This window comes from Vombatus ursinus, unplaced genomic scaffold, assembly GCF_900497805.2.
Source record: "Vombatus ursinus unplaced genomic scaffold, bare-nosed wombat genome assembly UNPS02014798.1, whole genome shotgun sequence".
Classification (NCBI taxonomy): domain Eukaryota; kingdom Metazoa; phylum Chordata; class Mammalia; order Diprotodontia; family Vombatidae; genus Vombatus; species Vombatus ursinus.
In genome coordinates, this window is record NW_020954576.1 from 65,908,160 (window position 1) to 65,934,009 (window position 25,850).

At 37.6% G+C, this 25,850-nt stretch overlaps 1 protein-coding gene across 1 annotated transcript in view; it reads right to left on the bottom strand.

Annotated features, from left to right (window-relative positions):
• LOC114049990 (ERO1-like protein beta) overlaps positions 1-25,850 on the bottom strand; it is a 61,655-nt gene that overhangs the window by 31,636 nt on the left and 4,169 nt on the right. The window contains exons 2-4 of the mRNA XM_027871484.1: positions 24,090-24,209; positions 7,194-7,277; positions 777-818 (exon numbers count right to left, since the gene is read on the bottom strand). Coding sequence (XP_027727285.1) covers positions 777-818; positions 7,194-7,277; positions 24,090-24,209 — 246 coding nt within the window. The remainder of the gene's footprint in view (positions 1-776; positions 819-7,193; positions 7,278-24,089; positions 24,210-25,850) is intronic.

The window sequence follows — 25,850 nt, forward strand, 5'->3', positions numbered from 1 at the left end:
TGGTTCTTCCAAGGTGGTATGGATCTAGAGAGAGATGTGTTTACTATTCTCCTGTACTGTGCACTGGTTTGTGAGCAACCACAAGCACTCTTTTGAACCCTGGAACTGTAACCAGAGTCCCTGCTCCCCGGTGGCCACCAGCTCTGTTGTGGGCTGGGACTAAGACAAAGGACTGCAACCCAGAACCAAGTATAAGCAATGCAACAGAGTCCTGCCCCTGGTGCCAGCAAAGGGACCCCTGTAAATCTCCTTCTGACCCATTTCTGATCCCTTACCATCTGTGGGTTGAGAGATATGGAAACTGTCACTGCTGCCCCTGCTTCAGTCACACTGAGGCCTCCTCATGGTTCACTGGGGCCTGCTCTGTATTTTGATGGCCTGCATCAGTCAGCGCTCCTCTCTCATCCTGGAGCCACAGACTTTTCTTGCCAACTTTCTAAGTTTTCTTGGGCTGGAAAATTGTTTCACTCTGTCTTTTTGTGGGTTCTGCAGCTCTATAATTTGTTTAGAGCCATTAAAGATGTTTAGAGGGGTATGGGGGGAGAGCTCAGGTGAGTCCCTGCTTTTACTCCAACGGAATTACTCTTGCTGAAATCCTTTACTTTGTATGTGTCAGTCCCTTTGAGATATAACAGGAATATGAAGCAAAATTTCTCTCTACTGTCCATTAACTTTGTAAATTCCAAAAGTTGTCACTATTAAGATAAGTAAATAAGTGAAAGATTTACTCAATGAAAAAAACTGGATCAGTTCAGAGAAAAAAAAAAATCACTCACCTTATTAGAACTCCCAGCTTTAATTCCCATTGGAACTTTGCTCTTAAAAAGAAAAAAAAAAGCAGTATATTAATTTATTATATATTTTCAAAAAATATATTTGGTTCACATTATCAATATTATCTGGTCCTAAGTTCACAAAGCTCCTTTCTTCAATGGAGAGATTAAAGTTCTTATGGTGTTCTGTCATCTCCTGAAGCAGAAAGTAACATGTATAGTTTCTCATTTAGCAATATGCAAGTTAGATAGGTATGTAAATGACACACTTAAGGGCATAAAGTAGTCACAGTGAGACCAGGTATTCTAATTTAGTGCCTCAAGTTCTTTCTAGTAGGCTGCCATTCTCATATTTTAACTACTTGAACTTAAATTAGCTTTATTTATAAATATTAAGTTTCTTACCAAAAGGTGGGGTTATTTAAACTACCCTCTAAACATATTGGAAATCTAAAGGAGCTGAAAGTTTCTTATTTTTTTTTTGTTTGGACCTATTATTTTGTGAGTGTGGGAACTCTCAGTGAAGAAACTCCCTCTACCAATAGAGATAAGCTACTATTGTGCAACTTATAGTCTTAGAGAGTTATCTGAGTTACTAAGAGGTTAAGTGGCTTGGTCAGGATCACCCAGTTAACATGTATCAGAGGCAGAATTTGAGCCAACGTCTTTCTGACCCTGCGATTGGCTCTTTTTCCAGGAAGACATGCTACCTGTTCAATTTTTATTTATACTTATTTTATTGCTAGGTATGTTTTTCTGCTATAAGAAATTAATTATATTAGTTGGTATTGATGGTCTCAACTTAGTAATTTGTCAAACAAAGTTATAATTTACTAACTAAATAAGCAAACTATATAAAGAAAAAAGAAAAAATTAAGAAAACTGGATCAAATTCAGTTCCAAGATTTCTTCATAAAGCTATTATGAGTTTTTAATACCAAATGAACAGAACTATGAATTATAACTAATTTTTCAAATATAGTCACTTTTAGCTAAATTATATGCTGTCGAGATGACAAGTACAGCAAGTTCATCCTCCAAACTCCTCCAAAGAGATGTAGTAAATGCACCAGATTAAATCTCCGAGGGGAAATCCAAGATAAAGTTACCAGTGAGTCATTTTTCAAGCCCAGGACGGCACAGAAAGACAGAGAGGTCTGGGGATACTGATGATGGGGGGGGGGGGAATCTTGTCAGGAGTATGGAGCTTGGCAGAACACTCCAGCTCAAGGGAAAAGCCCCTGAGAGGCCTTCAAGAGGAGGCCCAGACCTGTATCAAGACAACGTGAGCAGGGCATGAGAACAGGTGCCATGTGGCAGCTTTACTGCCCACTACCTGTCCTGGGTCACAGCTCCAGCATGGAATGAGGAGAGGACCTATGCCCATGCATGACAATGGGTGGTAGGGTGGGGTCACAGGCCCTAAGAGGTATACCATAAGAGGGACAAATTTAGAAGCAATCAAGCAGCAGTGTAGCTCTAACTGGAGATATAAAACAGGGTCTCACTTCCAGCTTCTAGTCCAGTTGGAATTAAGCCTGCAGAGGAATACCCCAAATGAAAGAAAAGCCTATAATTTTGTCCCTCTGAACCACCAGAGCCTTCCAGATGGCTGATAGTAGCTGAATCCAGCACCCGTCTACTATTGCTCAGATCCAAAGCTAAGTGAAGAACTGATAGAGCTCAGACCAGGGGGGCAGCAATCAGGAAGGATGCAAGAAGAATGAGCAAATTAAAAAAGTCTCACCATAAAAAAGTATTATAGTGACAGGTATGCTCAGGACACAAACCAAAAGAAGTGAATAACTCCAAAACATCTATAAGCAAAGCCTTAAAGAAAAATACAGACTGGACACAAAATCAACTAAAATTCCAGGAAGAGATGAAACAAGAGGGTTTTGTTGTTGTTGTTGTTAAAGATTTTTATAAATGAAAGAAGAAATGAGAGGGCTAGAAAAAACTGGAAAAGACATGAAAGCCATGGAAGAAAGAACTGGAAAGCGAATTAACAGGTTGGTAGAAGAGGTTCAAAACTTTGCCCAAGCAACAAACTCCTTCAATATTAGAATGGGCCAAAGAGAAACCAATGACCTTTTGAGACAACAAGAAAGAGTAGAACAAAGTCAAAAGACTGAAAAGAAAAAAAAAAAAAAGGAAAACTATTTCATTGGACTACTTGAAAACACGACCAAAAATAGAGCCTATATATATCTCAAGAAATCTTCAAAGAAAACTGACTAGATCCTTAGAATCAGAGGGAAAAGTATCCTACTAATTTCAGACAAACTCCCTCCAAATCAAAAAGCTAAGGACAGTTTCTGAACTCTGTGACCTAAATGAATTCTCTAATCCTTCCATCATCACTTAAAACAGAAGTTCCTAGTTTTAGGTATGGATACATGGGGTGGGGAAAGGAATGTGTGCAGTGAATCTTGTCAAGGGACTATAGGGAATATTTGGTAAAGAAATGTTATCTAATTGCAATTAGTCTCTATTTCTTATGTGAACATGCATGGTAGAATTAGACTGTATTTTGTTGCATACAGAATGGGGAGCTTAGGAAAGTTTACCGAAAGCCAAGACTGAGAAGCTCTAAGTAACTTTTTCTCAAATTACCCAGTATACCCAGACATTCTCTCACACTATTAAAGAGAGATCTAATGCAACCATCCAGGGTCACCACTGAGGAATACCTCAGCCCCCATGACCACCAAGGAGCAACTTCACAGAGAAAGTTATTATTCTGCCTGGAAGCATCCCCAGGTAACTGGGTGGTTCGTAAGACAGAGAACTGGGCCTGAAGTCAGGAAGACCTGAGTTACAATCTGGCCTTAGATACTTATTAGCTGTGTGACCCTGGCAGAGTAAATAAATTTCTGGTTGCCTCAGTTGCCTCAACTGTAAAATGGGGATAACAGCATCTATTTCCCAGATTTGATGCAAGGATCAAATGAGATAATGTAAGTAACCACTTTAGCACAGCACCTGGCACATAGTAGGAACTTAGTAAATGTTCATTTCCTATAGTCAGCATGTTTATAGGCAGTAAGGAAACAGCCAGTAGACAAAGAGAGATTAAAGTTAAGTGAGGGTTGTGATGATAAAACGGGCAATCTGCTGGAGAAGAAGGGATGGAACAAAATCGCTTGTGCATATAGAAAGGTTTTCCTTGGCAAGAAGAGCTGCTACCTCTTCATGTGAAACTGGGGTTAAGGAAGAGATAATGGCAGAAGGCATTTAGATGATATAAGATGATGAGGGCTGCTAGGTGATGCAGTAGATAGAGTGCCAGGCCTGGAGTCAGAAGACTAATCTTCTTGAGGTCAAATCTAGCCTCAGACACTTATTAGATATATGACCCGGGGCTACTCACTTAACCCTATTTGCCTCAGTTTCCTCATTTGTAAAATGAGCTAGAGAAGGAATGGCAAACCATTCCAGTATCTCTACCAAGAAAACCCCAAAAGGGGTCACAAAGAGTCAGTCATGACTGAAAAATTACTGAACAGCAGCAGCAGCAAGATGAGGAAGGGAGAGCTCTTGGCAAATGCCAAATTTTTTCAGGGAAGGCAAGGTTCTTGCTGAGAAGGCTGGGGAGTAGGAGCTGTGGAAAGTTGAAGGAGGGATAAAAGTTTTGGAAGAACCAACGTGATGAATGGAATAGTTAATCAATTAGGGAGGTGTAAAAGGATTGCTTTGCTGCAGTGATGGTTCAGCTGAAATTATGTGACAAACTTAAGGTGGAATCAGTTAACACAGTTTGGGTTTGGAGGTCATGGTGACCATGAAGAATAGGATTTAGAGCTGCAAGGCAGAGAGAGAGGTGGAATGACAGATTACGATCAGATAAAGAAATTTCAGACTCCACAAATATGGAGAAAATGAGGGAGAAATCTGAGCACTTTAAGAACTCCTGGGTGTTCCCTTAGTTTCCTCTTTTCAGGTCTCAGAGGGAAGGATATGAAAGTTTATAATCACTATACCTAAACCTGAAGTGTGAGAACTCCCTTAAGTTGAACAGGCCAGTTCCCTAGGCAAGCTTTTGTAAGACCAAAAGTCTGCCGGAGCAGGGTCATAAAGGGCCAATAACCTCAAAGAAGAACCCCTAGTTTAGTGTGGCAATTAGAGAAGTGAACTTCCTCTCAGACAGAAAAAACTATGAAAGCTTTTCCTTCTGTGATAAATAACATACAGTGAACCCAATGAGTACAAGATTTTCATCAGTAGATCGTTTTGTCCTTCTCTGGACAATGTGGGAGCTAAGAGAAAGACTGACCATAGCTTGGGCTCAGTTACAAAGAACTAAAAAGGTTGTAATAGAGAGCAACTCTTAGTGACACCTTCTGCAGACAAGAGCAAATGGTAAGAAAAGGAACGGAAGGGAAAGACAAGGGAACAAGCATTTAAGTTTTATCACATGATAAGTACTTTACAAATATCAGCTCATTTAATCCTCAAAACAATCCTGGGGGTCCTATTATTTTCCTCCTTTTACAGATGAGGAAAATTGAGGCAAACATAAGTGACTTGTCCAGGGTAACATATCTAGTGTCTGAGGCCACAGTTGAATTCTGGTTTTCCTGACTCCAGGCCCTGTGCTCTATCTTTTTCACCCCTCGGCTGCTCTGTGCCTAACTAAAAAAGAAATGACAGACAGAAATATCCAATTGGACTAGAGAAAGAGTCAGGCACTAGGCCCATACTTAAAAGCTTACAAAACCTATAACTTTTTGTTCTACTGACAAAGGCTTTGAGGTCACAGAGCAACCTCTGTCGTGATAAAGTAGTGAATTACAACTTTTAAAACAAGCAAAGGAGGTAGGTCAGTCAAGTAACAAGAACGAGGAATGACAGATGCACACTATGATATGCTGGTCCCTCCAAGATACTAAAACAATGAGAAGATATCCAGTATTATGGAAAATTATGAAAAGTTATGGACAAGAATCTAACAGTATCAGTAAAGGTAGTAAAGTAACAATCTGCAAAGGTAGATTGAAGTACCTAGATTGATGGAATCACAGAGCTACCCAAAAAAAGTGCCCTGTGGATTCTAATTTGTTTTATAGCAAAAATCAATAAATCATAATGCCAAGCATTAAGATCCATGGCATCCTCTGATTCTTAGACCTGGATTTAGGCTTCTGATCATCCCTAATCCATTTGAGGAAGATGAAACTAATAATTAAAATAAAATCTCTGGATTATCTGTGTGCTTTATGCATGATGTAGTAGCTAGGGTACTGGATTTAAAATCACACAGACTAGGTTCAAAACCTGCCTCAGACATTTAATGTGTGATCCTAAGTAAGCCCTTAATCTCTCTGTACCTCAGTTTCCTCACTTGAAAAACAAAGGGGACCAGACTCAATGGCTTCTAAGCTCTAAATCTATGATCCACAGTATCACTGCTATCTAATAGTGTGAATAATAGAGAGCAGAATGTAAACTTCAAAATAAAGTTACTTTTAATTATTCAGGCCTGGCCATTTTTCTTTATACCACAAAAAGCAAATTCTGGCTTAGATACATTGTGAAAATAAGCAACAATAAAATGATTTTCTAAACTGAGTGAATCAAAACAAAATTTTCATAACTATTTAAATTACCAACGGTATTTTAAAACATTTTTAAAATATCTAAATATTGAAAAGAAATATCCCACCATGGATCTATTTTTAAGAGGAGGCAGACAAGAACACTAAAAAAAACACATGAATAACTTGAAAATGCGTCTTCCAGATAACTCTGGAGGAAAGAATAGGAGGCAATAAGTTTTCTAAGAGGTCTCTCTGTCTCCCCCGCCCCATATTTATACTCATCTTAATATCCTTTTCCTATTTTCATGGAAAATAAACCAAGTCTGAGAGAAAAAGTACAAAAAGGAAAAACTGAGATAGGACCATATCTTTTAGCTAATTAGAGGCTGAGGGGAAAGAATTTACCTGCTTGTGATAGATAAGGAAAGACAAATTCTAAAATTTGTTCTTAATTATCTTTGCATATTAGTACTTTAGTAAAAATTTTGGATGCTCGAGCAATTCCAAATCTCTTTTCAGAATTGAATTTAAGAACCAGATGTCACTACTGAATTATTTTCTTTTGCATATAAAATATATTAACTTCGTAGTTTAAATCAACATAGTCAAAATTATTACTTAAATCCCTAGATAGGCAGTTAGCTTCTGTTTGAAGGACACACACTACACTCCTAATTCTAACCAGCTAGTATAAATATTTTTCTTCCTTTTTTTTTTTTAACAAGGAGGGAAAAAGGAAATAAAAGAGACTATATAATGGATCAGCCTAAATCCATAACTTTTAACAGAAAAATAATGTCAAAGACTGATGCTTTTTGATATCTAAGTAGAGCTTTTTATATATGGAAGACAATACTTTATTTCCCACTTGGTTGTATACCTCTGGGCAGGGTTCCACATGACAGTCTTTTATAGAACATTGGCCATCTTCTGCCCAGAAAGGGCATGGTCTCATCAAATTAACCTTTAAAAAATAATAGAGACAAAGAAAATAGAAAACATTAGTCAAAGAACAAAACGTATACATCAAATTAAATTCATGGGTCTTATTCAAAACAATACTTAATTTAAGACAATGTTCCCAGTCAACTAGATAGCCTAGCCTTTTTTAATAAACATGAAGAAAAGAAAATAGAACAGAATTTTTTTCATTGTATTTTTCAAAACAATCTACAAAGCCAAAAATCTTAAACTTCATCACCATATGTAGATAACCCTGACTTCTCAAAGGCTCAGCCAGTAGAGACTAAATTCTGGCAGGTTCTACCACGCTACCAAGCATATCAGCAGTAAAATAACCACCTGATGATGATTTTTTTTCTAGCCATGGATACCCATGAAACTCAGTCCATGTGGCTCTTTTCTGACTCTACAGTAATAGTGGCAGAGTGAAAGGAAAGGGGTTGGAGGTTGTTATGGATTGCACAGTAATTTTTAGACCATCAAGAGACCAAAATGACTGCCAGCACTCTAAATCTAAGGTTTTTGTCCCATGACCAATGAGTGTACACATTGCTGGAGGAGGTGAATAATAAACAAAACTTTAGAGGGGGGAAAAAAGGACATTAGAATCAAATTAAAGAATAGGTCACAAGTACCCTTTGAAGGAAAGAAATGTGTTCACAAAATGTTTCCCCCCAAAGGAAACAAGAAGCATTATTTTAACGGATTTTTGGTCATCACATAATATAAAGTAAAGTCTTTTTTTAACTACCATGAAAACAGCTGCAACTTAATCACTGTCAGTTGATGAGATGAAATGGTAAAGAAATTCTACAAAGTACTTGATAAGACCATCCAAATCAAATACACACACATCCATACACACTCTGATACTTGGTGACTTCAATACAAAAGTAGGAATAGGTAAGAATGGGGAGAAACAGGGGAAAACATGGTTGTATAAGAAAAGAAAGAGGCCAAAGACTTGTAGATTATGAACTCCTCACATTCCTGTATCATGAATATACATAAATATAATATGGTCATGGCAATCACTAAATAATGCCATAAAACATAAAATATTTTAACAGGTAGGAAAACACTTATCACTGATGTGGGATTTATCTCTGAGTCAGCTGTCTGTGTATAGTAAAAACATCAATTCCTCCAAGGATCAGAGTTAATTTTTTTAAAAAAGAAAGAATAATGAGAAAAAGACATAGTATACAATTTAAATGACTTAACCCTGAATTATTTCAATAACTAAAAATAAAAAATAAGAAATGAAATAAATGACATCAACACTGACTATAACAACTTCATCCATAAGTTTAACCAATGTTTAACATTCCATCTCCCAACTTTGGGAATTTGTCACCGGCTGCTCTCCACACTTGGACTTCTATCCCTCCTCATCTCCACTTCCTAGCTCCTTGGGCTTCTAGTCTTAACTAAAGTTCCATCTCCTGATAGAGGCCTTTTCCCAGTCCTTCTTAAACTTAGTGCCTTCCTTCTGACATTACACCCACTTTGTCCTCTATGTATCTTATTTGTGCAGTTATTGGCATGTTGTCTCCCCCATTAGACTGTGAGTTCCCTGTGGTCAGGGCCCGTCTTTCCTTTTTTTTGTATGCCCAGCACACAATAGGTGCTTAATAAATGCTTGCTGACTGAATGATTTATAATAAGGATGAAAAAGTATGTTCGGGCCAGGTTTGAAAGGGGATTAAAAGGAGTTTATATTTTATCTTACTGAGTACAGGAGTGAAGGGGTCAGACCTGTCCTTTAAGAATTCATTTTGGTAGCTACATGGACAATGGATTGGAGAGGAGAAAGATTTAAAGTAAGGCGACCAATTAGGAGGCTATTGGAATGGTCTATGCAAGAAGTGACGAGGGTCTGAACCAGGGTAGTAGTCATAAGAAGATAGTCCCATCAGTGGAGACTAAGCTGAATGACAGTTCTTGAGTCTGTCTTCCTCTCGCAGAAAGATAGTTGCCCTGTGAGATATGAAACTAACCAAGGTTTCACCAAGTGGTGGTCAAAGAGAACAGCCAAGACAAACACCTAGAGCTATCCTCCAGAAGCAGCCAAGGACAAAGAAAGCTATCCCACAACACGGCACAGTGACTCCTAGCATCTAGCACCTAGATTCTAATCCAGGTTCTCCTACTTCCTACCTGAGTGATCTTGGATAAGTCCCATAATTCTCTGTACCTGTTTCCTCATATGTAAAATGAAGGTTTGACCAGATGACCTCGGAGATCCCTTCCAGCTCCAAACCACTGATTCTATGATCCAGTACAGCCATCAGCTATAGCAGCCAGGAAGCAGTGAACCAAAGAAAACCGACTTAGAATCTGGGGAGGGGAGGAGGGCCACAGGGCTCAAGGAAAGACTAAGGGGTGGACGAAGACAAGACCCATAAAAGACATTAATGAAAAGAACTATACTGGGGACTATAAGTGACTGGGATTTTACACAGGTGATCTTTGAGCCTGATAGTTATAAAATCAAGGACTTCCATTTTTTCCTTCTTTCCTTTTTTTAATTAAAAAAAACTTTCTTCTGCAGTCCTGTAAACTGCAATCTTTCAAGTGAGAAGTCTCAGAGATCTTCCCAGGTTTCCTGGGTAGACAGAAGATGAAAATCTTCCGAAATATACATTACCTTTCATGCCTTAGGAGTCTTTGACAAAAGAGTTACATTTAGATTTTCATTTGTTTAATTGCCTTAGTACCTAAAATAAGGTAGTTGGTCCTATATTTTGATAGTTGCCTTGGTCTATAAAAATGTTATTCTGCACATATGAAAAATGTGGTATAAGCGCTAATACACAGAAAATATATGGTCAGAAAAAGAGGTGAGCCAGTTATTTCTCTGTCTTTCTCTCTCTCTCTCACACACACACGCGCACGCACACACACACGCACACACACACACACACACACGTCAGGCATACAGACCAACTTAGAGGAAGGACTTTGGCAAACTGTGTAGACTCTATAGAAGACTTACGCAAGGACACAGTCAAGAATGACACTGGATAAGTAAGCATCAAAAGCAATTGTAATTTATACCATTCAACAAGTATCAAATCACCTATTCGGGCTAAGCACTGTGCTATACACTGGTGATAGAAATTCAAAGAAACAATCACCACTCACAATGAGCTTACATTCTAATAAGGGAGACAAAAAGTACATAAAACATATGTTCTGTAAATATAATTAAATATAAGGTAGTTTGGGAGGGAGGACACCAATAGTTGAAAGCATAGGAAAAGGCTTCTTGTAGAAGATGGCGATAGAGATGCATCTTAAAGGAAGAGGGACACTATGAGAAAAAGATAAAAAGGAAGTAGACTCTGGGCATGGAAATACCAATGTTTCCATGGAGAGAGGAGATATTAATGAGGAATTGAGAAAGATAGTTGGCTGGATCTTAGAGCACGGTAGGGGAGTAAAGTCCACTGACGTTGGAAAGACAGGCTGGGACCAGGCTGTGTAGGAGGAGCACTCTGGAGGCAAAAGGAAGTCACTTGAGTTAGCTGAATAAGATGATCCCAAGATCAAATCTGTGCTTAAGGAAAATTCTTTTGGCAGTAGTGTGTAAGATAGACTGGACTGGTGAAAATTTTGATCTGTTGAAACAAAATACATGAAAAAAGTTCCTTCACTTTAGAAATTTTAAGATGCCACCTCAGATTATGGAAAAACACTGGCTAAATTAGAAAACTATCTCATCTTCATTTGACCTAAGAGTAAGTAGGCAAACTTACAGCTATAAATACCCGGTATAATTCCAAGGTCCCCATATGGTTAATTGTGATATCCAGTCAGAATTGCCTTTTAATATTCAAAGAAACTAATATTCTGAAAACAATCACATCTCATACAAGCAAGAGAAAGTGTGTGCGTGTGCGTGTGTGTGTGTGTGTGTGTGTGTGTGTGAGAGAGAGAGAGAGAGAGAGATCTTTTAATATTCAAAAGGAACTAATATTCTGAAGATAATCACTTCTCACATGGGGGGGCTTTGTTTTCATCATTCACAATCAACAGCGACTTGATTTAAACAATGTTTCATTTTTTAAAAAAAATTTTTTTTAGGCAATTGGGGTTAAGTGACTTGCCCAGGGTCACACAGCTAATAAGTGTCAAATGTTTGGTCTGAGGACAGATTTGAACTCAGGTCCTCCTGACTTCAGGGCCAGTGTTCTATCCACTGCGCCACCTAGCTGCCGCCCAACGTTTCATTTTAAAAAAAAAAAAAATAAGGAACTGACAGCAATTCACTGGAGCAAAAGCCATCTCTAACAGTCAATGGATATGAAACAGCAGCTCCAACAATCACATGGAAAAGTTGCTCAAAAGCTCCAAAAATCAGAAAGACACTAATCAAAAGGTTCCTGAGACAACCACAAAGTCATTAAGACAAAAAAAGAACTGAAAACACTACCAAAAGAACCAGCTTATCAAGACTAGGAGTAGACCTTTCTGGAGGCCAGTGGTCAGATCTGGTGTGACCGCTAAAGATTTTCTCTCTTTAATTTTATGACCCTGTTAACTGTGATAGTTTTATCTTTCTTTAATAAATTACCTAAATACACAAATACACGTGCAATGTCAGAATGTAGTAAAATTATATGGAGTTATGGATTTTTCCTTAAAATGATAAAAAAAAATCTATCTAAAACCATCAGAAAGCATTATTTGTAATGTGGATAAGCTAGAAATACTTGGAAAATCCTAGAGATTCAACTAAAAAGTGAGTTGAAACAATTTTAGCAAAGTAGCAGGATATAAAATAAACTCATATAAATACCAGCATGTCCATGTATCATCAACAAAATCCTGCAAAAGAGATAGTAAGCAATATACCATTTAAAATACCTGTAGACAGTAAAAAACAAACCACTTTTTACACAAATAAAGTCAGATTAAATAATTAGAGAAATATTGTTCCTGGGTGAGCTGAGCCAATATAATAAAAATGGCAATTTTAAACTAATATTCAATTCTGAGCTAATATTCAATGCCATCTCAATTATTTTACTGAGCTAGGAAAAATAACAATATTCATTGGAAGAATGAAAGATAAGAACATCAAAGGAATTAATGGGAAAAAATGTAATGGAAGGAGATTTAGCAGTACCAGATTTTAAGCTATAAGGCAGTAAGTACCTAAACTATCTGGTACTGGCTAAGAAATCGAAAGGCGGATCAGTAGAATGGAGTAGTAAATGATTATAGCAACGCTGTATTTTTGACAAAAAAGATTTAAACTTCTGGGATAAGAAAACACTATTGGGATAAAAAAAAAAGTTGATGGAAAGCAGTCTAGCAGAAATTGGGTATAGACCAATATCTTACACCATTTACCAAAATAAGCTCAAAATGGATACATGAACTAGATATAAAGGGAGATATAAGAAAATTACAATATGGAATACATTACCTAACAGACTTACGGATAAGAGAATAATTTATGAATAAATAAGAAATAGAGAGCATTGAGGTATAAAATGGGTAATTTTGAGTACATTAAATTTAAAAAGTTTTGTGCAAATAAAAATAATAGAGCCAAGATTAGAAGGAAAGTTGAAAATTGGGGAAAACAATTTTAGAAACAGTTTCTGAGATAAAAGTCTCATACTTTAAATACATAGAGAACTCTGTTAAATTTATAAGAATATAAGTCATTCTCCAATTGATAAATGGTCAAAGGATATGAACAAGCAGTTTTTTGATGAAATCAAAACTATATATAGTCATATGAAAAAAATGCTCCAAATCATTATTGACTAGAAAGATGTAAATTAAAACAATTTTGAGACATCATTTCACAACTCAGATTGGCTAAAATGATAGAAGGGGAAAATGATAAATATTGGAGGGGATGTGGAAAAATTGGGACATTCACACACTATTGATAGAACTGTGAATTAATCCAACCATTTTGCAGAGTAATCTGGAATAATGTCAAAAGAGTTATAAAACTGTGTATACCTTTTTGACCCAGCAATACCACTATTAGGTCTGTTTCCCAAGGTGATCAGTGAAAAAAGAAAAGAACCTATATGTTCTAAAATATTTACTGCAGCTCTCTTTGTGGCAGCAAAGAACCGGAAATTGAAGGGATGCCCATCAATGGCTAAACATGTTGTGGTATATGAGTGTGCTGAAATACTACTATGCTATAAGAAACTACGAGCTGTTTGATTTTAGAAAAACACAGGAGGATTGCATGAAATAATGAAGAGTGAAAGCAGAACCAAGAAAATATTGTATACAGTACTGTTTGTTTGGCTTTTTATTTTTGCTAGGCAATGGGGTTAAGTGACTTGCCTAGGGTTACACAGCTAGTAAGTGTCAATTGTCTGAGTCTGGATTTGAACTCAGGTCCTCCTGACTCCAGAGCCTGTGCTCTATACACTGCACCAGCTAGCTGCTCCTATAGCAATACTGTCTGAAGAATAACTGTGAACATCTAAGTTATTCTGAGTTAATTATAATAGTTATCCCTTCCACATCGCAATTTAGGCAATAATACAATCAAGATGGCTTCAGAAAAGATGGGATGGCTAGACTCAAAAAATAGTTGTTAATGGTTCAATGTTAATGTGGCAGGAATCTTCACTGGAGTATCCTAGGAATCTATACTTGACCTTTGTTGTTTCAGTTTTTACTGATGACTTAGACTAGGGGTGGGGAATCTGTGGCCTCAAGGTCACATGTGGTCCTCTAGGTCCTCAAGTGTGGCCATTTAAACTTCACAGAGCAAATCCTCTAAATAAAAGGATTTGTTCTGTCAAGTCTGGATTCAGTCAAAAGGCTGCACCTGAGGACCTAGAAGGCCACATTGGCTTCAAGGCCAGAGGTTCCCTACCCCTGATTTAGATAAATGCATAGGTGTTATCCTTGAATTTAAAGAGAACATAAAAGAAAAGCTAATACAATAGATCACAGAGTGAAGAATGCAGGAAAACAAAAAGGATCTCAAAAGGCTACAGCAAATTGGGTTGAATCTCATATAGATGAAATTCGGTAGGAATAAATAAAAAGTCTTGAACTGAAGTCAAAAGATCAGCTTCATAAGTAATAAGATGAGTGAGAATGCACAGACAAGAGTTGTTATTAAAATATTTGGTGGTTTCAGTGGATTGCAAGCTCAATATAAATCAACAGTGTGATGTGACAGCCAAAAAAACGAATGCTATCTTGGGCTGCAGTAAGAGGGATATGCCCCTCTAGCACTACAGAAATAATAGCTACACTGTACTCTACTTTCTTCTTTAGTATTGTGTTCAGTTCTGGATGCCAAAGCTTAAAAAGGACAGAAACAGAGAGTAACCAGAGGAAGGCAACCAGGATAGTGAAGTAGCATTAGCTCGGGTCATATTAGAATCATTTTAAAAGAATTGGGCATATCTAACTTGGAAAAGGGAAGATTCAAGGGTGAGATGACAGCCACCTTCAAGTATATCAAGGGTTATTATTCAAAGGAGGGAACAAATTTGTTTCATTTGGGTCCAGAGAGAGAAACCTGGAGTATGAGTGGAAGTTGCAAAGAGGCTCAATGTTAGCAAAAATTTCCTAACAATTTGAGCTGTCCAAAAGTAGAGTGGGCTAGAGAGGTGGTAGGGTTTCCCCTTCCTTGGAGTTCTTCAAGCCAGGGTTGAACTACCATTTGTAGGATATGTTATGGTAGAGATTCTTCTGATGAACAACTGGACTAAATAGCTTCTAAGGTCCCTTCCAATTCTCAAATTCTGTTATTGTATGATTCTATAATTCATGAAGAGTGCTGGCAACTGCCAGTGTAGTGACAGAGATAAGTATCTTATTACTAGAATAAAGCTTTAAAAATAAGAAGTTATTAATGTCTGTTTAATGGAATACTGTTGAAGAGATATCCATGTGAGTTAGGCATTAGACTAAAATGAGCTTTTAGTTTTAAGCTCTGAGGTGGGAAGTAAATAGAAGACACTGACAGTAAAGAAGAGATCTAGCACCAGAGACAGGAGTAAAACTAGTCCTTCAGTATATGGAAGGGCAAATAGACACTTGTACCTTAAATGCCCTTTAATTCAATTTAGTAAATACTTATGTACCTACTACATTCCAGGAACTGTGCTAGAAACTGGGGATACCAGATTAAAAGTAAAAATAGTCCTAGCCCTCAAGGAGTTCATATTGGAGGAGATGTGTATGTAAGTATAGGCATAGGCATGTAACAGTTTTACTATGGTCACATACAAAAGACAGAAGAGGTCACATAAAAGAGTACAAATAGCTATCTGTGCATCAGTAGCATGTAAGAACATCAATCGGGCACCATAAAGCCATACTTGTCAGTGAAATTCAGTGGGGAGGGAGGCGCAAGGGTGGGGTGAGGGCTAGAACCATGGGACTATCTGTATATAATTGTACAAAGACCACTCCTATATTCTCTTCCCTCTAGAGCTATATACAACTCAGAAACCTCATATCTTTATATCATCAATACCTTAAGAAGACAGCGGGCTGACTTCCAGCCAAGATGGCTGCCTAAACAAAAGGTAGCCTGCCCAGCTTCCACATGTGCTTGAGCAAAACCCTAAACTGTGCACCAGACCAAATAACAATCAAGAAGGCCAGTGAAAAACCATAACAAATAAAAACTGTTGTCCCAGAGCTTCACAAAAGGTCAGCCAGAAGCCTACGGTCGGGGTGGGTTTGGGTGTCTCTCAAAGTTATGTACACATTAAAATGACCAGAGACTGGACACTGAAGTCAGTCAGGCAGCAAGAGTAAAGAGCTCCCCTGAGAAAGCCCCAGGATGAGGACTGAAGCCCCAGAGGGGAAAATATAAGGGAGGGTGGGGGTGAAGGGTAGGATTATCAGCAGCTGGGCCAGCACAGCACTGTCCAGTACCATAGGCCCAGGGGGTCTGAACCTCAAAGATCCAAGGAGGCCTAACCCATAGAAGGTGTCAGCATAAGAACAAGTAAGGCCAAAACCCTCTCCCAAAAGTATAGCAAGGAGCTGAGTATGGTGCTAGCATAAAGCTCCAACTTACAAACTAAAGCTGGAGAGACGAAATGAGTAAACCAAACGTCAAATAAGTATCAAAAATTACTGCAAATCTAATTCCATAGTAACTAAGTATCAAAAATTACTGCAAATCTAACTCCATAGTAACTACAAGGATTCAAAGGGAAAAAAAAAGAATTTTCCATAAGGACTACACGAATGCCTAGAAGAAATGAAGCAAGAGATAAGAAAGAATTAGAAGGAGAATAAGTAGCTTAGATGACAAAGTGATAAAACTGACTCAAGAAATGGAATCCCTGAAAATGAGAAAAGAATGAACAGAAATCAATGACTCCATGAAACAGCAAGAAATATTGGAGCAAAATCAAGACTGAAAAAAAAAAATTAACAGGAGAAAGGAGAGGCTAGAAATAGTGATACAAAAAATTTAAAGGCCCATTTAATATTTTTAAATGCATAGAAAAATAACAAAGAATTCAAAACAGAGGACAGGCAAACAGCATAGTTTTGTAAGCTATGTGCAAAATTGTTCTTTTTTTTTTAAAGCAACTGGTTTAAAATGGAGTATTACTTTTTTCTGTGTTCTGTTGTGTGTATGGAAACGCTTTTTTTGATATTTAAATTCAGAATAAAAATAAAATAAGAAGGACTAGCAAGGATATCATGAAAAACAAAATCAAACAGATCTTACAGACAGGCAGCAACTGATTAGAAAAGCAGTAGTCATTTCAGAATCAATTGTGTATGTGTAATCATCTCAGTAACTAGTTAAAGGTGAAAGTAAAAACTACATTAGAAGAAAAGCTAAAGATGAGAGAACACTGATTGTGACTGCAGCAGTTCCAAGCTATCTAAACAAGCTGCTTTCTCCAAAAAAAAATGAGAAATGAAGTAAAAACACTGACTATTCTTAGTTTCTAGTAAATTAAAAATGTCTAAAATTCAACACATGAAGGCCAAAAGAAGCCAGAAACTGCCTCATACCTTTTATCTATTTGCAGAAAGAGACATGATAACCAAACACAACACTGATTAGAACATAAGTTCATTTGCAAAATATTACAAAGGGAAATGAGAAAAGACTATAAATAGTATTAGCTTCTAGAAAAGTACTTGAGGTTAAAAGAATCTGTAAAGATGTTGCAAAATATAAATCAGATCACCCCCAAACCATGTGTAAAGGAAAACAGAAAGACAGACAAATGGTAAATAGAACAGGTCAGCCAATGTCTTTACAGAGATCTACAAAAGAGTGGGACCACATGCTACCTCAATAATCCACATGTTACATAAGAAAGCGGTACTGTATTTTAAGGATATTGGAAAGAATGTCTGAATCTAATACATCCTATATGCGATCATTTGAGAGGCATTATCTTCAGACTATCTCAAAAGGGGGAAAATTCCAAAAGAACAATAAAGATGATGCTTTTATTCTTCCTTCCCATCCCTCCCAAAATGATGAGAAAACAATAACCATTCATTTGTCTACCTTTTCATCTTAAATGTTTGATAATAGTCTATATTTACATTGAAGGTATCCCTTGATCAAAATGTAAAAAATCTACAGTCAGGTTTCCATACTATTTTTTCCAGAACACCATATCTTTGTTATTATACAACTAACTAGGAGGTGTAGAAAATTCAATTCTAAAGCTTTTAATAAGTGTTTATATGTGCTAGGAACTATGTTAAGAACTAGGGAAACAAAGATAGAAAAAACTAGCACCTGTCTTCAAGAAGCTTACATTCTTTTAAGAGGAAACAACACATACATAAAAAATTAAACAAAGAATATTCAAGATATCCCAAAAGTCTTAGTACAGTTTTAAGGTGGGTTTTTTTTTTGTAATTTATTTATTTTTAGTTTTCAACATTCACTTCCATAAGAATTTGAGTTTTAAATTTTCTCCCCCTCCCCAAGACGGCAATGTGATACAGGCTTTACTTACATATTCATATTTAACATATTTTCCCATTAGTCATGATGTAAAGAAGAATTAGAACTAATGGGAAGAACCACAAGAAAGAAGAAATAAAACAGCAAAAGAAAAGGAGAGCAAATAATATGCTTCCATATGCATTCAGACTCCAAAGTTCTTTCTCTAATCATGAGACTTCTGGAGAGGTCTTAGATCCCTGCATTGCTGAGAAGCTAAGTCTGTCAAAGTCAGTTATCGCACAACATGGCTGTTACTGTGTACAATGTTCTCCTGTTTCTGCTCATTTCACTCAGCATAAGTTCATGTAAGTCTTTCCAGGTTTTTAAACAACATATTGTAGCATTATGGTTCTTAATCCACTCTGCTATCTGCTTCTGTTTTATGGGAGAGTTCGTCCCATTCACAGTTATGATTACAATCTGTGTCTTTCTCTCCATTCTATTTCCCCCGCCCCCTGTTTATGCTTTTCTCTTTCCTTTCTCCCTTTCCCTCATTAGAGTTTTGCTTTTGACCACTGCCTCCCTCTGCCTCCCCTCCCTATCTGCCCCCTTCCTTTTCTTCTCCTTTACCCTTACTACTTCCTCCCTCCCTTCTATTCACCCCCTCCCTTTTCTTTCCCCTCTCCCCTCCTACTTCCTATAGGCTAAGTCAGATTTCTATACCTATCTGATTATGTTATTCCCTCTTTGAGCCAAATCTGATGATGGTAAGGTTCAAATAATACTCATCTCCCTCCCTTCTTTCCCTCTACTGTAATAGGCTTTTGTGCCTTTTCATGTGATGTAATTTACCCATGTCTGCCTCCTCCTTTCCTCTTCTCCCAGAACAATCCCTTCTCACTTAGATTTTTTATCATCATGTCAAAATCAACTTATACCCACGCTGTCCATGTATACCCCTTTTAAATGTTCTCAAGATACAGTTCTCAAGAGTTAGAAGTGTCATCTTCCCTTGTAGGGATGTAAACAATTTGCCCTTATTAATATGTTGGTTTTTTCCTTTCCTGTTTATCTTTTTATGCCTCTCTTGAGTCTTGTATTTGAAGATCAAATTTCCTGCTGAGCTCCGGTCTTTTCATCCAGAAGGCTTGGAAGTCCCCTATTTCATTCAATGTCCATCTCCTCCCCTGAAAGATTATGCTCAATTTCGCTGGGTGCTTGATCTTCGGTTGTAATCCAAGATCCTTTGCTTTATGGAATATCGTATTTCACACCCTCCGATCTTTTAACATAGAGTACGCAAGGTCCTATGTAATCCTAACTGTGGTTCCATGACATTTAAATTGTTTCTTTCTGGTTGCTTGCAGTATTTTCTCTTTGACCTGGTAATTTTGGAATTTGGGTACAATATTCCTTGGCATTTTCAATTTGGGATCTCTCTCAGGAAGTGATCAGTGGATTCTTTTGATGACTATTTTACCTTCTGCTTCTAGGAACTTGGGGCAATTTTCCTTTATGATTTCCTGAAAGATGCTGTCCAGGCTCTTTTTTTCATCATGGTTTTCAGGTGGCCCAGTAATTTTTAAATCGTCTCCCCAATAAGGTATTTTATGTTTTCTTCTATTTTTTCATTCTTTTGTTTCTGTTTGACTGATTCTTGATATCCCATAGAGTCATTAGCTTCTAGTTGCCCAATTCTAATTTTTAACAAATTGTTTCCTTCTATTAGATTTTGTACCTCCTTTTCCATTTGGCCTATTTTACTTTTTAAGGAATTCTCCTCTGTGAGTTTTTGAGCCTCCTTTTCCATTTGGCCAATTCTACTTTTTAAGGAGTTGATTTCTTCAGTGTACTTTGGCCAATTATATTTTTTAAGGACTTGTAGTGTGCTTTTTTTTTTTTAAAAGGTGATTGGAGTTAAGTGACCTGCCCAGAGTCCCACAGCTAGTGTTACGTGTCTGAGGCTGGATTTGAGCTCAGGTTCTCCTGACTCCAGGGCCAGTGCTCTATCCACTTTGCCACCTAGCTGCTCCTAAAGACTTGTTTTTTACAGCCAATTTTTGTCCTTCCTTTTTCAAGCTACTGACTCTCTGTTTCACACTTCTCATTTCCTTTCCCAATTTTTCTTCTACCTCTACGATTTGACTTTTAAAAATCCTTCTTGAGCTCTTCCAAGAAAGTTTTTTGGGCTTGAGACCAGTTCATATTCCCCTTTGAGGCTTTGGATGTGGGTACATTGACAATGTTTTCCTATTCTGAATCTGAGCCTTGATCTTCCCAGTCCCCATAGTAAGAACCTATGGTCACTGCCTGTTTTTGCTTTCTGCTCATGGTATTTGTCTATGTCCTGGCTTTTAAAGTTGAGCTCTCCTGCTGGAGCGCAGGAGGCACTGACCCAAGCTTCTTGTACTGGGAACCTGGGACCTGGTTACTGGATTTGTGTGCTGGGACCTCAGGTGCTGGCAGCTGGAGGCTATAGGGGTCTGGCAGATTAGCTGGTGCTGAGCTGGGGTCAACAGCACTGGTGTTCTCAGAGTAGAGGTGGGGAGTCTGGTCCCCCGAGGACACCTGCTCACCCAGGCTTCTTTAAAGCACTTGAATGTTTGGCTGCTGGAGGATGTCTGCCAGAATGCTGGTGGTTTTCCAAGCTGGTATTTACCTGTTCCCCTGCCTGTGCGCTGAGGCACTGGGGTGGGGGGTGGGGTGTCCTGGCTTTGGCACTTGCCTGCTCCACCACCCTGGGGATCAGGATCTCCTCCTGGTTTGCTGAGGTGGGGCTTGCCACTGGCTTGCTGGAATACCTCCTGTCCTGTACTGCTCCCCCTCCCCCAGAGGGAGAGGGGCCTTTCCCATTAATCCCCCAAGCTTCCTGGGCTACAAGACGGCTGCACCCTGTCTTTCTGCTGGCTCAGCTATTCCAGGGTTTTTCCAGAGGTGATATTTTCTGGGCTTTCCGAGGTCAATAAGGGAGGGTGAGAGTGACTTCTTCTTTCTCTGCCATCTCACCTCTCGGAAGTCCGTGTCAGTTTTAGGTTTTAATAGCTTAAATCCTATATGCCAAATAATTTCTCAGGAGGAGGGCAATGGTCTAATATGAAAATGAATTAATAACAGAACAAGGATTTCATAAGACACAATGTAAGAAGAAGGTAGAATGGGATAAAGATAAGTGAAGCTATTATAAATGGGCAGGTAGGGGTAAGGAGTGGTAGCCAGGATGGGGAGCTTCAGCCTAGGCCTCATAATCACAGACTCCGAGTTGGGGCACTGTCATGCCTATCACATCAACAATGGTAATATTGATTTGTCAGTCAATAAACATTTATTAAATGCCTACCATGTACCAGGCACTGTGCTAAGTACCAGCAATACAAAAAGAGGTAAAAGATAGTCCCCTGCCCCTCAAAGAGTTCATAATCTAAAGGGGGAGACAAAAAGCAAAGAAATATGTACGAATAAGCTATATACAGGATAAATTGGAAATAATTAACAAAGGGAAGGCACTGGAATTAAGAGGGGTTGTGAAAGGCTTCTTATAGAAAATGGGATTTTAGCTGAGACTAGAAGGAACCTAGGGAAGCCAGTAGGTAGAGATGAAGAAAGAGAACATTCCAGCCACAGGGGACAGTCAGAGAAAATGCCTGGAGCTAGACATGGAACGTCTTGTTTGTAGAACAACCAGGAGGTCAGTATCACTGAACTGAAGAATATATTGTGGGAAATAAGGTTTAAGAAGACTGGAAAGATGGGGAGGGCTAACTTATGAAGGGCTTTGAACATCAAATAGAGCATTTTGCATTTGATCCTAGAAGAGAAAAAGAGCTACTATAGTTTATTGGGTAGAAGAGTGATATGATTGCACCTGCATTTTAGGAAAATCAACTTTGGAGGGTGAATGGAGAACAGAGTGGGGAGAGACTAGAGGCAGGCAGATCTACCATCAGCCTTCTGCAAAAGTCCAAGTGTGAGTTATAAAGGTCTGTACCACGGTGGCAGCAGTTATCAGAGAAGATGTGACTATCAACTCCTATAAACAGATATAGAATAAAAGACAAAATAAAAGATCCTGCTGTTTCTACTTAGCTTACTAATTTTTGCAAAGCGCTTGACTGGAAAAGACAAATGTACTCTTGAAAAGCCTACCCAAACAAGATGTCTCAACACATTAAAATTACACAAAAACCCCATGACAGATGTTGACTATGATCATTTTGTTCAATAAGCCATTGATTACTGACATCAAATGAGGTGTAAAACAAGAAGACATGCTTGCCTAACAAAGGTCTTTTGATAGAGCTATAAAAACTTCACAAATAACATTCTATTAATTACATCAAGCTTGGAAAAATTATAAAGCCTTCTCAGTGAAATACACAATAATGCGATTAAGACTGGCCTAGCCATTCACACTGAAAAAACAAAGTGGATAAAATACAGCTGGATAAATACAGTGGATAAAATACATATATGTGTGTACGTATGTATATGTATATGTATATATAAACACACACATCTTGTATATGCCTGTATATATGTGTCTACATACATATATATATATCTACACACACACACACATCTATCTACATATATCTTGAAAAGGCCCTGTTCAATGACAATGAAGTGAGTGTAAGTCAAGAACTAAGGAGAATATTGAAGGGGATCTTATTTTAGAAATTTCACAATATTTTCAACAATTCCATACTGCTCAATGACACCAAAGGATACCTCTTGAGATCAATATTTTTAAGTGATACTATACAAGTGCAAAACAGCAAGCACTCCAATCTAAGAAGAATCAAAATTACAATTTATTAAAGGGCAATGGAAAGACATATAGCAGGCATAAGTAGGTTGTAGCAGATGACCAACAATGACTTCTTTGGGAGTAACATAAAAGACATCATTAAAGAAATGTGACAGCAGAGATATAGGTGAGCCAGCCATAGAGTAGAGACAAACACAACAGCTAGACAACACAAGTGCAACACTGGTATCTGTATGGCTCCACAGCAATCCCCTGGAGCAAAGAGGGCATGGCTGGCATGAAGTCAACACAAGAAAACAAATTCACCTTGTAGATGCCCCCCTTTCTGAAATATTCTATAGTAAATTCCCAACTTTTAGAACAGCTGCCATGAACTTCATCTCCTTTCCACCTTGCCTCCCCACCCAGCCCTGATTACAGTTTTTCCTCTGTACCAGGAGGACACTTCCCAATGTTTGAATGCCTTCAAATGTCCTATTAATTGGCTCAGGAGCCAGGCATTAAATCCAAGATATTAAAAGAAGAATAACACAGGATAAAAGAAACTGGAGGGAGGTGCTATGACCTTTCTAATGAGATCATGAATTCCAAGTGTCAAAATGTCTAATCACAATACAATAACTAATATTCATAATGCTAGACCTGAGTTATCGAAGAAAGGTTAAATTACATTCAGTACATTGTCTAAGGAAGTATGGAAGTACTTATAAATATATTTTTGAAAGAATCCCATCAATATGTTAAAATGTAAAGTCTGGGGCTAAGGGTTAAATCCTTGACTATCCAGGGAGGAAACATGTTCATTTTTTTAAATGCTAGCAGGAAGAAAAGTGTCTTGGATTGTCTCATAACACCTCTGTGATAGAACTGTCCCTCCCTATTGTCCTCAACTTCTGGACAGGAAAATTAAGATACAAAGGAATTTCACAATATACCAGGATTAGAATCTGAATTTTGAACTCTCAGTCCACAGCTTTTATAAAATTATAGAAGTTTTTCCAAGTATAGATAGAATTAATATGGCTCAAGGTTTGAAATAAACACTGATTGCCATTCATTTTCAGAACATATTAAGATTTAAATTTCTGAGGAGAAATTTAGAGGTTGGCTCTTTGTACGGCCCATCTGTGAGTTTTTCTAAGCAGCCTTACCTTATAATAACGAAAGTAGTCCCGTTCTAGCAATTTCTGTATTTTAGGAAAGATCTTATAGGTGTTGAAGCTATCAATGCTTTCTATATCACACAAGCAATCATCGAGGACTCCAGAGAGCTAAAACAAACAAAAAAAACAACAAAATAAACATTCAATACAAGTTGTTATTCAAATAAAGTAAACAAATTTGAAGTTTCATGTTATGAAAATTGTTAATTTGTTGATTCATTATTTGAAGTTCAAGATTTGAGCAGCTACAAAAGTTATAACAACTTTTTTGGTTATGCAATGTACATTTGGTATTAAGTACAGTGAAGAGCTGGGATAACCTAGGGCCTACTGGACAAAGAACGGCCATTAGGTGCCTCTTGAGAGAAACTTGGAATAATCACAGAATGACAAGATAATTTAACAAAGCTGTTCCCCTCCCCCCACTCTCCTTTTTCTGAGTATTTCTGACAAAATGGGAAAGGAAAGCATAATCTTTGAAAAGAGTCACATGATACATAAGCAGAGGTATTATGGATAGTGACATAGGAGAATATTTTGTTTCAAAATAAACTGCAGGTCAACTTTAAATCTGTTTCAGGCAGTTAGTTACCTTAACAAATTGGATGCTAAATGTCAAAACAATTATACTCCCTTGGATAACGAAATATTATTTACTATTTTTACTAAATATTGCTAAATATTTACTAATTTACTAAAGAAAGTCTTCATAATTATTTTTATAAACTCCTTCCAATATTTCCACACCATCTTATTTTATAATGATGCTGCAGCCTCAAATTGGTATGGGTACATACCATGAAGATCTTGAGTTTTAACCTTTTTGTCTCTCAAAGTAAATACTACACATTAATAATAGTATATTTATAGATATTTTCCCTATATGCCTTCTATTCTAATGTTATTTAATAGTAGGCTCTTAAAAGCACTTTTTTTTTTTGAGAGGCAACTGGGGTTAAGGTCACACAGCTATTAAGCGTCAAGTGTCTGAGGCTACATTTGAACTCAGGTCCTCCTGACTACAGGCCAGTGCTCTATCCACTGCATCACCCAGTGGCCCCTTAATAGCACTTATAAAGAAAATTTGGTAAAGAAAAAATAAACTGTCAGTAATTTAGAAATACTCTCAAGACTTCTCTAAGGTACCTTCCAGCTCCAAAATTTTAATTTTATCAATGACTAGTACATAACACTTATTTACCTATGTACTCATATATACTATATGCTAGGCAGACGGGAAAATACAAAGATAAATTTAAGATGTGATTCTCAAGGGCCTGATAATCTAATTAAAAATACATGTACAAATTACTAATAACAAAAAATGGAAATAATAGTACATAAGAGATAGGGAAAGAGAGTTAGTTAAAAAAAGGCTCTGTAGAGAGAGAGACTTTTTAACTGAACTTCAAAGGTTACAGAAAATTTCACCAGGTTGGGATAAGTGGCATAACAAAGTACCAAGAAGGCTGGCCAGAGAGGCAGGAAGCCTCTAGGCTCAAGTCCAGGTCCAGCCTCTGACACATACCGGCTCTGGGCAAGTCCCTTATAACCTCTCAACACCCCTGGATAATCCTTTAAGATTATAAAGTTGCAGAAGTTTGCTTATCTGGAATGGCAGAGTTTCCTCACTTTACTCACAAAAGGAATTCTGTAAGCCAATGAAATCATCAAAGAACCACCTCACTCAACCCACCCAAAAAAGAGGCAGAAATAAAGATGGGGATGAAGGAAAGTAAAAGGTATGTT